Consider the following 16,575-nt stretch of genomic DNA (forward strand, 5'->3'; position numbering starts at 1 on the left):
ATTATTATATTATTGAAATTCTATCACCTTTACATGCTCAACGGTAGCCAACAAATTAATCAATATATCAATTTTGTTCTTCAATATTAGTATAAAAAAAAAAAATAATTCAGATCCAGTGGGACCAAGGGAACTAACATGAAGGAATACGAATAAACAACTTGCGAACAGTGCCGATCATATTGCCGATTCACTGAAACAAATTGTTCATTCATATGTTAGTTCAAACTCGCTCGCTTGATATATCGAGATAGTGAGATATCCTTCTTGAATATAGAATAAAACTCTCCTCAAACATTTAAAAAATTATCTTGTGTAGGGAAAAGTTGTTACATTTAATATACCAATATGCAAAAGATTTTCCGTATCGATCATCGTTATCGTTTTACGTTTTATCAGTCTGAAATGCTCTGTGATGTATGTACATACCAACATTGGAAACTAACATAATTTTTATTTGAACGTTTCAGCAAAATTCATGCCGGAATCGGCGCCGGCCCAACAACAACAATTCTATCCAAACATGATGCAAGGTAATGCGCCGATACCCGGTATGCCTTCGGGTGCCGCAGCGAGTGCAGCAGGAGCGACGAGTGGTGCAGGGGGTGATGGTAGTGGACAGGCCGCCAGCAAGACGTTCGTCAGTAGCCTGGACACCGATATACGCAGCGTCATATAAACAACGTGGTGGCGACACTTAGAGACAAAAAGGGGAAGAAGGAAATAAAGGAGAACATCTTCATCCGCGGAAATAACTGGTCGACATAATCGCTTCGGCGATCAATTCGTTCGGATCATCGAAGGGCACGGTGGAAGAATCCGGTAACTCCACAGTATCCACTAAAACGAATCTCAGAAATTAGAGACTTACTTCGTCTTTACGTCGAAACCCTTCGACTACCGCGCGATTATTGATTATTTTTATATTGACCTGTTTTTTTACCTATCGATGTATGACGTTGTGAAAACTAATATCTTATAACCGCTACGATATTCTTAGAATATTATAGGAATATTATTCAAAATTAAAGCGATATTAAAATAATATTCCGAGAATATTATTTGATACTTTTAATATTATTTCAATATTATGGGAATATTGTATTAAAGTTATATGTCCGTTTTTATACAATATTTGTAGTATATTATTTCAATAGCCGTGGAATGTTATGAAAATATTCTACGAATATTGTTTTGGTAAAAAATTAATGTGAATTGTTATGCATAAAGTATTTATAAATTTTATAATTGTTACATTTAAAAGTGATAATATTCCCGATAATTTAAAATATTGAAGTAAATAATATTATTTATTTTTCATATAATATTCATATAATATTATCAAGAGTAGACATATAACTTTCTATTAATATTAATTAATATTTCAAAAATATTATTTAATATTAAATAATATTGTAGCGCTTGTAGGATAGTTATGGTGCAACTTTTTCTTCGATCTGCGTATGTAATAGTATTTAGTCGCAAATTGTCTTTTTTCACATGCTTTTATTCACTAATTTCTCTTCGATTATATATTTGCATCTTGTTGATCTCGTAGTCAAATTTTAAGTTGTTTAAGTAGAAGCGATATATCGACCAGTCGTTCGTGAAGAAAGAGTTAAACCATCTGTACCATAGGCTGCTCCATTAGAAAATCGACGAAGGCTTTATTTTCAACGAGAGTACACGAAGGGCCCTACGAACCTAAATTCCGCTCAGCTAGTCGATACAAAAAAACGTACAGCGAGGAAACACGTGTATCGATGTATGTACATGTATATGTACATACATTATTACGAATTCTTAATGTAAGATTAAATCTATGTACATATATATAAATACATGAATTATTCATATGTTAAATATCGAATCAAAATGCGAGAGAGATGATAATAGGAAGAATCATAAATAACGATTAAAAGAATTGACGTAGGTATCAGGTTCACTTTTGATCGTCGAGAAAAATGTAAAATTGTCAGGTGTGTGCGTCACGTACAAAGTGTTACGTGGACGTAAGTGATGATTTCTATGCTTGCCTGTACATTTATAAAAGATTGTCTTCGACAATAGGCTTTCTGGATACACGTGGAACGGATTTCGACGCCAAATTCATTTATTGTACTAGTCTATTCACGATTGATTAATTACGACGCAGTTCTATGATTCGCCGTGATTACGAAAATTATTTAACGTAAAAAATTTTAATATAATTTTATTGCAACGAACGACTCTTCAACCACACTTTTTGCACGATTTAATTATTTATTTATACGAGTTATTAATTTTACTCTTTATAATATAGCGTATATTTGAATTTATTATTTTTTAAAGCCATGTTTATGTTATATATGTACTTTAAAATATTATCTAAGAATATTTCATATAGATTCAAAAATTGACTTCTACAAAAACAAACGAGGAAGTCAGCTTGTAAATGTATTATAGAAAATAATCGAATTATAGGAAAATTAATAATTGATTCCTACATTTTCAAACATTAACATAGTGATTGATAATATGCGATAAACACGAATATTCAAAGCTAGAATTTCCAAAGATGTTAAAACGTGATATTAAAAAGTGATACATTTTACTATTTTATCATCGTAATATTCTTCATTATTCTTTTACTTTTGCGTAAACAAAATTTTTGGCTAAATTAATTCTCGGCGTCTTTCAGCTAGAGATTTTAAATTAATTGCCATTTGAAAGAAGAAGAATTGATGTTACTAATCTTTATTATAGAAAACGCTACACGTTGCTACTTTCACGTGATAAATTCAGATTCGACAAATTGTCTACCGATAATAACTAAAATTAGATTTGTAAGTATATAGCTATTACAGGATGCTTTGACACTTAGACTATTAATATAATATTGTGTATGAATATCGAAATTATATTAAATTGCAATATTCCTTCAGCTGTATATCTCACCAAAAAAGAGAACAGATCTATATTATATAATAGAAATACTGTACCCCCCATAGATATTATTGTATGCTAGGCTTAAATAAATAACATTACAAGAAGCAGTTCTTTTGTGTGCTTTTCTTTGTCGTCATGACAAAAGTTTGTAATACAAAATTCGTAGATTAATATCGTGAATGCAGAGAAAATTATTTTATAATAATCAATGTTAAGGATGATGTACAAAATATAAATTTGTCAGTGTGACAATGTATAAATATCTACTCATCAGGGATGGGCATTATTAAATAATTTTTTATTTAAATAATAAAAAATTAATAAATAAAAATTTATTCTTATTTGGCTTCTTGTAAATAATGAATAAAAATTTATTTGTTATTTAGCCTCTTGCAAATAACAAATAAAAATTTATTTGTTATTCAGCCCGTTGTAAATAATGAATCAAAATTTATTTGTTATTCGGTCTTTTATAAATGATGAATAAAAATTTATTCGTTATTCAGCCACTTGTGAATAATGAATAAAATTTTATTCGTTATTCGGCCTCTTATAAATGATGAATAAAAATTTATACGTTATTCAGCATCTCATAAATAATAAATAAAAATGTATTGGTTATTCAGCCACTTGTGAATAATGAATAAAAATTTAATCATTATTTAGCTGCTTGAAAATGACGAATAAATTAATGTTATTTAGTTATTCTTGAATAATGAATAATTACTTATTTAATACAACCTTTCTTCAATACATCTTGAATAAGAAACAAAAATTTATTTTTTTATTCAATTCTCTTTTAATAACAAAACAAAAACAAAATGATAACAAAATAAAACGACTGAAATTATTATTATTTTTATTCTATAAATTCTGAGTAACGAATAAAAGTTAATTTATAATTTTGTTCGTAACAAATAACTACCTTAGCATTAACTGAATATATATATTTTAATAATTTAAAATGATTTTATACTAATAATTAAAAAATGTAAAAGAGCATTTGAAAAAATCATTATTGGTTAACATAATTAAAAAAATTTTTAATATAATATATTTATAACATTTATTACAGAATTTATAGAATAAAAATAACCCGTAATGGTAACATTTCCAAATAATAACATAACGGTCACATACATACGGTCCACTGGACTCCTCTGTACAAAATCAGTCGCTATTTGCCAGATTTTTGAAATTTTGTCGCAAAAATTTTATTGGACATACCTTAAGGTCTGTTCTTTATCATCTAATAATTTTTTTTTTTTAATTAGAATTTAACATAAATAAAAAATTTTAAATAAAAAAACTGCAAAATTTGACTTTTTTACAAAACTATTCTAACTATAAATTTAACCCTTAAACATAAGTAGGTCTGGGAGACCTTCTCGAAAAAAAACTTTACTTTAGTACCATTTTATTTTAATTAAGCAATGAAGTTGGTCAATTGTAGCAGCCGATAGAGAAGACTTTTTTTCCACTTAACCCGAATCTTTTTTCTCATTTCGTTTTCACACAGTAAGCGATTGAAAATCTAGGGAAGTTTTCAATATGCGTTTAACATAATGAAAAAATTCAAATAAAAAAAACTGCAAAATTTGACTTTTTTACAAAAATATTCATAAAATTTTTAATTTTTAAGATAATTCAACAAAAATTTATGGGTGTATTCTCAAATTAGTATACTTTCAGATAAAAATTAGTTTCATAGAAGATTGATTGATTTTGAATGGTTTGTGCATTCTTAAAGTTAGCGTGAGATCCAAAAGACTCCTGGTGACCATCACAAGATAATAATAATAATTTCAATCGTTTAATTCGTTATTCAAAGAGAATTAAATAAGAAAATAAATTTTTGTTCCTTATTTAAGTTGTATTGAATAAAGGATAAGTGCTTATTCATTATTGAAGAATAACTAAATAACGTTTAAATTTTTATTCGTCATTTTCAAGTAGCTGAATAATGATTAAATTCATCATCATTCATCATTCATCATTCACAAGTGGCTGAATGACAAACAAATTTTTATTTATTATTTACAAAAAGCCGAATAACGAATAGATTTTTATTTATTATTTAAAAGTAGCTGAATAACGAATAAATTTTTATTCATTATTTACAAGAGACTGAATAACAAATAAATTTTTATTCATTTTTCACAAGTGACTAAATAATAAATAAATTTTTATTCATTATTTACGAGGGACTAAATAACTAATAAATTTTTATTTATCATTTATAAAAGGCCAAATAACAAATAAATTTTTATTCATTATTTACAAGAGGCCGAATAACGAATAAATTTTTATTCATCAATCGTCAATCATTAAATGTCGATCATGCCCATCCCTGCTACTCATGCAGTTACTACCCAGCAAACAAGGTGACGTTTAATGACGTCTTAATAACATTTTAATGACATCTCTAATTTCAATAAGACGTCATTTAGACGTCATTTGACGTCATCTTGTTTGCTGAAAAATCAGTGCAATTTTTGCAAACTTTATTTACTACACATGCAATATAATTTATTCTTTTTAGCTACATTGTATATGTTACTATAATTTTATATTAAAACCTTTTAATAATTTATTGTGTGAAATAATTAATAACGATGATGTTTTAATATTGTATTATATAAAATAATAGAGCAAAACGTAAAATGTATAGGAAAAGTTAAGAAATGTAGCTAAAAAAGATCGATTGTAAAACTAATTGAGTATGAGCGCTCATTGATTTGCACATCCCTTGATGTCCACCGATGCATCCTCCGCTGCAATCACATGCATCTGCAACAGTGAAACCACAAAGTGGTATAAAAAATCTCCTCGCATTTTTTCCAACGATATAACATGCACTTTAATTCACATTAATTAATACACTCGTGATGCGAAATCCGCGGAGTTGCAGTTTTACTGAACTTAATAATTTAATAATTCATGTATTTCACAATATTTAAAAAATATTTGTTATAAAACAAAATATACGGATCGAGTCAAAACAATTTTACGTGTCCATTGTAGTCTAAATTTCACTTAACACAAAGCACTCGCAATGCAAAATTTACGATCTACTCTGCGTTATTAAAAAAAAAATGTTTATGACAAATAAAAAACGGGAATACTATTAACAATAATTTATTGCAATATATTTATAAATAAAGTTTGAAGTTTAAAGCACATATTTATAAGCAAACAAAACTTGCAAATTATATATAATATATTTAATTTAATGTTACACAATTTTTTAAATTGTCTTTCTTCGCAATTTATTTTTGCAAAAATTATTTTGCTTTGCAGTTTCTCATGCAAAGCTCAATTTCGCAATTCTTTTGCGAATATCATTTAAGATTATAACAAATAAGATGAAAAAATCGAAATACAAAAATTATTTTAAAAATATAAAATAATTGCAAATTAATAATTACGAATTAATAAAATTTTTTCATTTTTGTCGCAAAATTGTGAAAATGTTACTAGCGAATTTAATAAAATTTGTATGATTTTTACTCGAAACTTAATTGCAAAACTGTAATTAATTAATCGAATACAAAGATTTCTGATTTTTTTGCGAAATTTTTTACGAATTTAAATCTCTAAACATCTATTTATAACTTTTTTGTACATAATAAGAATGTTAATATAAAATAAAATTAAAATTTTGTTTTCAAAGAGGAATATGACTTATTCTCTCTCAACTCATTCTCTACACTTCGTACACAAAAATTACATTTGCATGTAAAAAGTCTATATAAAAAAATTAATTGCACTGATTTTAGAAATCGATTTTAATATAAATCATTACCTGTACCCTATGCTACTCACCAATACCATCACCAGTCGTATTTCTCATTATGATCTGCAACAAAAAATAATACAGATTAAATAATAAAAAATAAATAACACAGATTTTAGCTAGTTCAATAAAGAGATATACGTTTTTGATTTAATTACATATTTATTTCAAATAACTTAGAAAATCAGCTAATTAAATTTATGAATTGTCAATTGCAAAACTCAAAACCAATTACTAATCTAATCGTTTCAATTTAAAAATTATTAAATTATTAATTAAATGTATTATTTATTTTACATACATAAATTATAATTTGTAGAAAATGAACAAGAGAAAAAATAGTACAATCAGTTTTAAGTTTCATATTTGGTAATAACTATATAATACATACATACATTTAATCGCAATTCATTAATTTTATTTTTTATAATTAATCGAAATAGACCGACCTTTATCAGGCTTTTCCCGCTTCTCTGTACTAGTGCTGACATCTGCTGTTAGCATAGAAGACTACAACGAGTGCAACGACTGCAACGCCGTATAGTTAGTTCCTCGGGTTCTTTCGTTCATCGTATACACGTAAACATGGTTCTGGTAAGTTTTTGCTCCGACGAAAATACGACAATTATTCATAATTATGGCAGAATCCCGCGGTAATAATGTCACGCACGAAAAGAACACGTTCGACTTGTCGATTGCGACACGTCGGTTTCTCGTTTTATCTCGAGATCGCTTTGATCGAGCCGGATTTATAGCTACTCTGTCATGCGTCCTATCCCACCACCTTGAACGATTTTTCACGTGTCCCATCGAAGCGATACCAGTATTATTGTTAAAATGATTTTTTTTTTCGCGAATGTTTAGCCGGCGAAAAAAACCAAAGGCCCAATTAAAAAGCAGATCCTTCGGGGCAAGGGACAGAAGAAAAAGGTGTCCCTAAAGTTCACGATCGACTGCACACATCCTGTCGAGGATAATATAATGGACGTTACCAATTTTGTAAGTTACATGAAATTATTTTAGTCTACAATCGTAATATCTTCCTTTTCCAACTGTGAGAATTTCCTCTCGAGATTGCTCATTTCATATCTTGGGCCTAGTGCAATCCTAACCTATTCTTAACCTCTCCTGCAGAAGACATTTATTGAATCGCGCTGAAGTTTTAATATCTTATCGCGTTTAATGTTGAGACTAGTTACTATAAGATAGCGTACTTTTTTCCAGGAAAAATATTTGCAAGAAAAGATCAAGGTTAACGGCAAAACTTACAACTTTGGTAACAATGTTACCCTGGAGCGTAACAAGATGAAGCTCACCATCAACAGCGACGTTGATTTCTCGAAGCGGTGGGTAGCGTCGTGTTTCTTTCGATGCAACAACCATAAAATATGCGAAAGAAATGCAAATATTAACATGTTGACTACCACGTCAACATGTATGTTCAGATATTTAAATTTTGGACAGACGCCACGCAGGGTTGTGTAGACTGCTGCTCAACTTTTGTGTTATTTGACGTTTTAATGTGCTTTTTGCACAATAAAGTATTATCGGAATATGAAAGCCGAACACTGATTTACATAACCCAGCGTGATGCTGTTCGAAATTCGAGTGCTTATATATCTTGATATAATAGTTATTGTGTTAAATGATTAACATTGTATTTGTTTCATTTGCTATTATAAGCTACAGGAAGAGCGATATTTGCACTGATTTGGAAAACTCTGTTGCTGTAGGTATCTCAAGTACTTGACAAAGAAGTACTTGAAGAAGAACAAGTTGCGTGATTGGTTGCGAGTGGTGTCGAAAGACAAAGAAACGTACGAATTACGATACTTCCAAATTAACAGTCAGGAAGACGACGACGAGGAGGACGCAGAATAATTTTTTTTATTCTTTCCACTACAGACACGTCTGTATATATTCCTTTTAATAAAGAACAATAAAATCCAATAATTCGTTTTAAATATTCTTCATAAAAATTAAAAATCCTTAATATTTTAATATTTTAAAACTATAATTTTGTAATTGTGTGCAGCTCACGATATGCATTTCCATAACTTCATAGTAAAAATAAAATAAATTTTTACAAAAATTAAAAGTGATAAATTTTAATAAGCGTAAATCTTAATAAGACTTTAAATAACAATGTATAATTATAAAATGATTCACAATGTATATATGTATTATTTCTACAATTAAGTTTTACTCCTAAACGAAATGGAAGTAGATTTTACAGGGTTATGCAGAGTGCTTACGTTATCATCTGCGCTTGTTTTGACCAATAGCTTCGCGAGTTGGACGCATGATCCGGCGAGGGCGTTAGTGCACGGTGCACTTTCCGAATGTAATTTATCGTGTAACGCGGGAAATCGGCGATCCCGAATTAAGATCCAACGCGGCTTTGACCAAATTTGCGATTAGTTCTATCTACAGAACCCGCAGCAGATATTTCTAATTACGTAATTTATCGCTCCTAATCCTAAATTTCACCTGCCCTGTCAGAATAAAATCAATTCTATTTTTATAATCAAATATTTCAAGCGTTATTTTTTGATAGAGCGATCGGTCGAAGTCGCTCATGATCGCAGTTTTTCTCAGCCAACATTCAATTTTCATGACAAAACGAAACTAGAAATCTCGACGGATCTTCTCGTCGATGCGTCGCGCGAGATCATAAAATGGCGGCGGAATTCGTTTCGTTATTCGTCACTATAATATTCGCACGTCGGCGAAAGAATAATCGTAATGTCAATTCCAGAATGAAATACACATACCTGGCGATGGCCGTGACGATTACGTTGTCCTCTACGCTGCCACGAGTAGAATGAGGTGGAGAGCGCGAGGATCGGAGCTCATCTGCGGTTCTTAAAATCCGCGCGGCTGCAATGGACACTGATGTCGGCGCTCGAGGTACCACGGCACGGTACACCACTCGATCGTTACACTCGACGCAACATATCGCACGCATCGTTTCGGCGAAACACGCACTCGCGAGATAATATTCTGGCCGCGTACGCGATCCGCTTCTGAATTTCGTTCGTGAGAGAAAGAAAGATTCTTGGAGTCTGCGCGGCTGAATGCCAGATCCCGTTGACGCCGATGTCGCCGTTCGGTGCACGGCCAGCACGGCCACCACTCATTACACTCGACGCAAAACATATCGCACGCATTGTTTCGGCGAAATACGCGCTCCCGAAATGATATTCCGACTGCGTGCGCAATCCGCTTTTGGATTTCGATCGCGATCGCGAGGGAAAGAGAGAGAGAGTGCGCGGATACGATTTGAACGGCTACTCCGCTGGGATTTGTTGCGATAGCGGGCTCGCCAACCGACGCGGGAATTCGAAGTATCGAGTGTGATTGCGATTCTCGAAGCGTCGCGGCGAGAGCGATGACAGAGGTATCGATTTCTCGAAGCGTGTGATATTCGCATTGCCTGCGTTCGGTTAAGCCCGTATCAGACTACGCATTGAAAATTGAAAATTGAAGATTAAAGATTGAGCTTTGGCCAATCAAAATAAAAGGAGTTAAAATTTCCTTGTTTTGATTGGTCAAATTTCAATCTTTAATCTTCAATCTCAATCTTCAATGCGTAGTCTAATAAGGGCTTTACAGTAATTCCTTTTATTTACGATTGCTTTTTATATATACTTTCCAGTAAGCATAAAATCATTACTGTCGTGTTGTTATAACAACGATATTCAATAGAATTTAACGCATTTTTCAAGTATGTCGTATTTAACATTTAACACTGTTTAACATCGATATGAATAAATTTTTACTATGACTTGGAGATAAAACATTTCTGAAACAAAACATTTTTGAAATATTTCAACAAGATTTTGAAAAAGTATTAAATAATCTTTTTAATATGCTTTTTAAATGTGATAAGTACACAAATTCATCTAAACCAATATTTCATCTAAATGCTGTTTTAACACATGTTTCTTGCTTATTTGGTTAAATTCAGCGAAAAGTTAAGGCAAGAACTAATCTTATTAAAGGCCAGCAGGACAAACATGAAAAGATCTACAAAAACAAATTTCTTTTCAGTTTTAATAAATTATAATTGAGATATTTGTAATTAAATGGATTGCCTGCATCTTTTTATAAAATGCGTTTTTTTTTAGAAAAAAAAACGAAATAAAAATTTATTTTAATATCTTATTCAAAACGTGTTGTAACTGAGATAATCTTATTTATTATAATTATATTTATGTTTTAAAGACCAAATTGCAAATCCCGGCTTCAAAAAGTTTCGCAACTTTACAAAATATAAGCCAATAAAAAAGGATTTTTACAAAATACTTTTACAATTAGACAAAATAATATAAATATGATATCAAATATCCTGCCGACCTTTAATCTACAAACTGTAATTTATTTATATATATTATACGTATGTATGCATATAATATTTTAAATTAATGATTAAGTAATTTTTTAATTAAATAATTTAAAAATTAATTAGGAATAATCAATTTTAAATAATACTGCAATTGGCAAGTACATTAATAAATTGCACAACCGTTGTCTTCTAGGTACAAATCACGTAACGGGGTTTTCCTGAGACGGAAAAGTGAAAATGTTTATCATTGAAAATAATAGAGGAATTTTTCACGTTTTTCACGCGCAAGATAAAAAGTTACGTGATCACACGCTGCTCCGAACGCAGCCATTGGTTCGCAGCGATCTGGCGCTCCTCGCACCAGAGCTGCGTGTTCAGAAACATCGTCCGAATGTACTCAAATATTATTTTATTTTTATTCTGTTTGTTTAACATTTGGTAAACAACAAGAATGAAATCTGGGTGCACCCGGCGATGTTTCTGAACGCAGCTCGCAGGATTCGCATCGCGTGCCTGCACTTTCTACATCGAGAACGAAACACTGCGAAACACGCAGCGCTCGTAATCGCGCGTCAGAAGAAGAGAGAGAGGGAACGCGGAAGGTGCAGGAGGTGCAGCCGCGCGCGACGACGATGCGAGAACTTGCTCGTCATCCATATATGAGAGTATCTGAAACCTTCGCCTGATATTTCTCGTCTCTCATCTCTCGCCGCGTTAACGTGCGACGGGTTCCTCGTACGATCGTGCGATCTCTTCGCGCCGATGTCTCTCGACGTTGCTCGATGTCTAAATTCTGATCAATTCTGATGTCGTCGTCTCGTCAGTCCACGTCAGTCGTCGCGCGTTGCGCGTTGCTGAAATGAGAGAGCGAGAGGGACTACTTTCTCGAGGCGGCGGCAACGCATGCGCAGCGCGCACGACGTAGTCACGGTGCAACAGCAGCGACGACGTACGGCGATCAACGGCGTTTGTTGTGAGTTGACGTCGCGAGAGTGTCATCGTCGAGGGTCGTATTCGTGTCAATTCGGTGACCATCCCCGGAGAGCGAGAGTCTCTGATATATATATATATAGAGAGAGAGAGAGAGACGAGAGGAGAGAGTGCGCGCGCGTGCGGAAGGGCGAGTTAGGGAACTGTAGAGGAACGCGAGTGCGAAGGCTCGAGAAGACCCGTCATCGTCGTCGTCGTCGTCATCGTCGCGTGTCGTCCTCTCACAGACGAACGGGACGATGAAGTTCCAATACAAGGAGGAGCATCCGTTCGAGAAGAGGAAGGCCGAGGGCGAGAAGATCCGACGGAAATATCCCGATCGGGTGCCCGTAAGTACGAACGCGCTCTCTATAGAGACCTCGATGCTTTGTCGCACGTTACGAGCTGTAACACGTGTGTGCCAACTGTGATACCTCGGACACATTGTTAGCTTCCGCGAGGAAGGACGCGCGCGACGTGGATCTGTTTTCGCGACGTGTCCTCGGGGGAGCCCAAGGTCGTCCTCGCGTCTTCTACGTCGCATATCGCTTCCCGTTCGCCTCTCCGGGAGGGCCTCTCTCCTCCGTGTCTGTCTTTCTCTCTCCCTCTCTCTCTCTCTCTCTCCTGCCTTCCTTCTCGCTCCTTTTTGCGCACTTACGCGGCGAAATCGCGTTGCTTCTCGCGTACGTCCTCCCCCGCACGCGTATCGATCTGTCTCGCGACGTGGAATCGACGACGACGGTGCATGGGTTTCCCGAATGTCTCGGGATTCGCTTGGATCCTGTTTACCGTCGACGAATTTACGTCGCGGGTATCGATCACGATTTTCCAGCTAGTGCTGAGATATCGAAATATAGACTTTGGCCGCGGTATTTCTCGGCTCTTTGTCGCATTAAAACGCAGATGATTTGCAATATTTGGCCGCTGAATCAAGTCCGTGTTTTCCCCTCGGATTTGTGTCGAAAGTTTGGGTAAAACATGCGCTCCGTTATCAGGCGTCGTTTTTTTTTATTAAACGTTATCAGGCAGCTTTATTTTCGTTTTCGAGCTTGCGAAATATGACAGTCCGTACGTACGTGCAATATCATTGATTTCTTGTGTCTAGTATTATAAATTATCGCGAATTCCCCGCTGTCAGAATCAAAAACTGCGTCTCATTTAATCCCCTTCGCCTTTTTTTTGAATAAATGATGAACAAATAAATCAATAAAAACCCGCAAATCGATCATACTTACCTCATTGTTTATAATTTTGTATTTCTATATTTTTGTCAGTCGAAATGTTTCGAATTAAACTTGACACTGAGAGAATTTTTTTTTAATGAAAACAATACATTTTTTCATAACCATATATTTTGATGCAAATGTTTATGTGTTCCATTTAAGTAAAAATATTTACATAAATAGACATATAATATTAAGAGTATAATTTTGCATTTTTACATCTTTTTACATTTTATTACTGATTTTATAAGTAATTTTATAATAATATTATTGAACTTGATTAAATTGCATTTTTAGATTTAAAAAATTGATTGTTTTGAATATAAAAATAGCAATGAATATTTTCTAGAACTGCAAGAAAAAATTACTTGATTAAAAATAATTTCGTTTATTTACATAAATATTTTAATTCAGAAATTTTTAACTTGACTAGAAATAAATAAACTATTAGGATCCACTGAGTAAATAATTTTCTTGTCAATTATTCAATCAATTAAAATTTTTTTGCTTTTAAATATTTTTTTCTCTCAGTGTAGAAGACTAATTCTTTCGATTAAAAAAATTATGATTCTATATTTTGATTGTGAAAAAAAATACAGATAAAATGTTTTGCAGATAAAAGATGAAATCAATCTACTCCATATAATAAAAAAAAAGAGCTGGATAGTAATAATCAAGCTCACATGATAGTTATCAAGTTTTGATGAAATAATTTTAATTAAATATTCAGTTAACATGACCAAATATTTAGTAATATTTAATGACGTTTAATAACCGATTAATTATTGTTGTTTGTTTATACTATTAATATAATTAATAAATATTTGGTTTATACTATTAATATAATTACTAAATATTTGGTTATATCAATCAAACATTTATTTGAAATTATTTCACCAAAGCTCAATTATTATTACCAAAATCTTTTTTTTTATATTACTTAATTTTTTATATTACTTAATTACTGACAGATTAATCTGTTTTCAATTAACATTTAAAAAATGTAGTTTATTTTAGAATTCATGTCCTCTCTAAACTTCTAACATAACTCACACTACCTCCAGGATCGTTAAGAAGAAAAAAATTATTGTGTTTATCTTCGCTGTGAATGAATCACCGGTCACATGACAACAGTTTCACATTTCGCGATGCAAAATTATTGCGAAATTACCTCGACGGTATTCTCTCGCGTTTGCCAATTACAGGACTTAGAGTCCTGTTATTCAACAGTTGGATGTATTCCAAACTCTCTCACAGCATTAAATGCATATTTGAAATTTGATTTTTGCAGGCAGTGAGCCAAAGATTAAACCTTTAAGATTTTGTAGGCTGAAATATTTGCTACAACAATATCGTAACCCAAAAAATAAAATTTTTTAACTTGAATGTTTTGAATCATTGAAATTTTGTAATATTACTTTTAAATGCGATTTTAATGCAACGATTTAGCCTGCTGAGTGTAGAATAAAAGTATCATTATCTGTTTATTCTCAGTGTGTAATAAATTTTCATCAAAATTCTTTTTCTGCAAATAAATAAAGACAATTTTTAAGTAGTGCTGTTGTTAAAGTGAGTGATATAATTTGCCAGGCAAATGGCAAATTTCAATGGAGAATAATTTCTTTTGCTGTTTGCAACAAACTAATTAAGATATTCTCTTAACATTATTAATTGACATTCATTTTTATATATTTTTAAAATGTTTGAGATTGACATAATGTGAATGTTGTTGTAGGTGATAGTTGAGAAGGCCCCAAAGGCGAAAATCAGTGATTTGGACAAGCAGAAGTATTTGGTACCCTCTGACTTAACTGTCGGTCAGTTTTACTTTTTAATTCGTAAAAGGATTCATTTACGTCCCGAAGATGCCCTATTCTTCTTTGTCAACAACATCATTCCTCCAACAAGCGCTACCATGGGTTCTCTTTATGCGGTAATTAAAATGAATATATTCTGGAATGTTACTCATATTTTTTTGATGTTACTGAGGCTGAAAATTCACATAGCTAAGAATTTTTTTTAATTTTTTTCTATAAATAACAAGATATTAGAATAACTAATATTGTTTTAATAAAAAAATTTATTAACTCTTACTTTGAAGTGTCATAATTTTAATAACAAAATAATAGTGACTTGAATTATCATGGATGAAAATTTACAGTAGTACTTCAGAGCTAATGATATTTATCAAGTAAGATACAGTAGAACCTCTTTAACTTTGGCTCCCATAATCTTTGCATTCCTTCACACTTTCATAAACACTAAGAAAATACCCCTTCCTTTTACAGAATACTATCACCACAGCACGGAGTCCACCAATCACTATGTACTTTGTTCGCTCGAGTACACATTCGTGGATTTGTGCTGTGGTGAGAGTATTCTATAACTTTGGCATTCCGCTCTTATCGCCCCATAGACCAAAGTTAAGGAGACTCTACTGTACTTTGATTTTGATGTTTTACATTCCTTGTTCTAATCTTATCAAAATTGTCAACAGGAACATCATGAAGAGGATTTCTTCTTATACATAGCGTATAGCGACGAAAACGTATACGGTCACCACTAAACCCTGCAGGATGAGCGAATTGCCGAAACAACACGGGATTCAACAACCAAAAATCTACCATCTACCAATGTAGTCCTCATAGACGCTTTTGAAAACCGAGCATACGAAATTACATCTATTGATATACTTTGTGTGAAATTTTATGTCTTGATACTGCACATTTGCTTTTTCCGAAAAAAAAAACTTCACAACTATATCCTTGGATAATGAAAAACAAGTGTGGATTCCAATTTTTCTTTGTCACCTAAGAGGACTTAGTTCACCCGTATGACGTAAGAACGACTAATTTGTGCAAATTTTATGTGATCATGTAATGTCTAGCCTGGCCACTAAAAAAAAAAAAAGAAAAAAAGAAAAGAAAACCCCAAAAAAGTCTTTGTATCGCCAACCATCGCTAATATTCTCATATTTTATGTTTCATTGCATATTACGATCATGATGTGTTCCGAGGCTAGTAAAGCATAAATTCGAAGTATATATGATATAGATGACGGAATTCTATACGTGATATCATTTTCAATAATCTAGATTAATATTATGTATTATACGTTATTTTGACATGATTTAATTAATAAACGAAGAGAAATTGTTGGATATGCGAGAAAAAATTTTCTGTAATATCTTGAAAAGGCCAATAAAAAAAAATTAAAAATATGACGAGAATACGGCCAAGTATTTTCTTTCTTCTTCCGTTCTTAGATATTATCTTCCTCTTGGTTTAATGTCCGCTTCCTTTTGATAAATG

At 32.2% G+C, this 16,575-nt stretch overlaps 3 protein-coding genes across 5 annotated transcripts in view; all 3 read left to right on the forward strand.

The window, feature by feature from the left end:
- Positions 1 to 3,035, forward strand: part of LOC105207443 (vesicle-associated membrane protein 2) — a 20,242-nt gene extending 17,207 nt beyond the window's left edge. The window contains exon 5 of one of the 2 annotated variants that reach the window (XM_011176883.3): positions 471 to 3,035. In XM_011176883.3, the coding sequence (XP_011175185.2) occupies positions 471 to 679 (209 nt within the window). In that variant the 3' untranslated portion in view covers positions 680 to 3,035. The remainder of the gene's footprint in view (positions 1 to 470) is intronic. The other variant, XM_039451194.1, reaches the window with a different exon arrangement.
- The window catches only part of LOC105208115 (gamma-aminobutyric acid receptor-associated protein), a 19,670-nt gene extending 3,184 nt beyond the window's left edge, over positions 1 to 16,486 (forward strand). The window contains exons 2-4 of one of the 2 annotated variants that reach the window (XM_039451195.1): positions 12,144 to 12,391; positions 15,000 to 15,197; positions 15,762 to 16,486. In XM_039451195.1, coding sequence (XP_039307129.1) covers positions 12,302 to 12,391; positions 15,000 to 15,197; positions 15,762 to 15,830 — 357 coding nt within the window. In that variant the 5' untranslated portion in view covers positions 12,144 to 12,301 and the 3' untranslated portion in view covers positions 15,831 to 16,486. Of the gene's footprint in view, positions 1 to 12,010; positions 12,392 to 14,999; positions 15,198 to 15,761 lie in introns of those variants that run through there. The other variant, XM_026138577.2, reaches the window with a different exon arrangement.
- Positions 7,180 to 8,677, forward strand: LOC105207442 (60S ribosomal protein L22). The gene is made up of 4 exons (XM_011176882.3): positions 7,180 to 7,318; positions 7,589 to 7,723; positions 7,949 to 8,070; positions 8,458 to 8,677. The coding sequence occupies exons 1-4, from the start codon at positions 7,310 to 7,312 to the stop codon at positions 8,603 to 8,605; spliced, it is 414 nt and encodes a 137-aa protein (XP_011175184.1). The 5' UTR covers positions 7,180 to 7,309; the 3' UTR covers positions 8,606 to 8,677.
- Positions 16,487 to 16,575: the final 89 nt, after the last annotated feature.

The sequence above is a fragment of the Solenopsis invicta genome, chromosome 6 (genome assembly GCF_016802725.1).
Source record: "Solenopsis invicta isolate M01_SB chromosome 6, UNIL_Sinv_3.0, whole genome shotgun sequence".
Classification (NCBI taxonomy): Eukaryota; Metazoa; Arthropoda; class Insecta; order Hymenoptera; family Formicidae; genus Solenopsis; species Solenopsis invicta.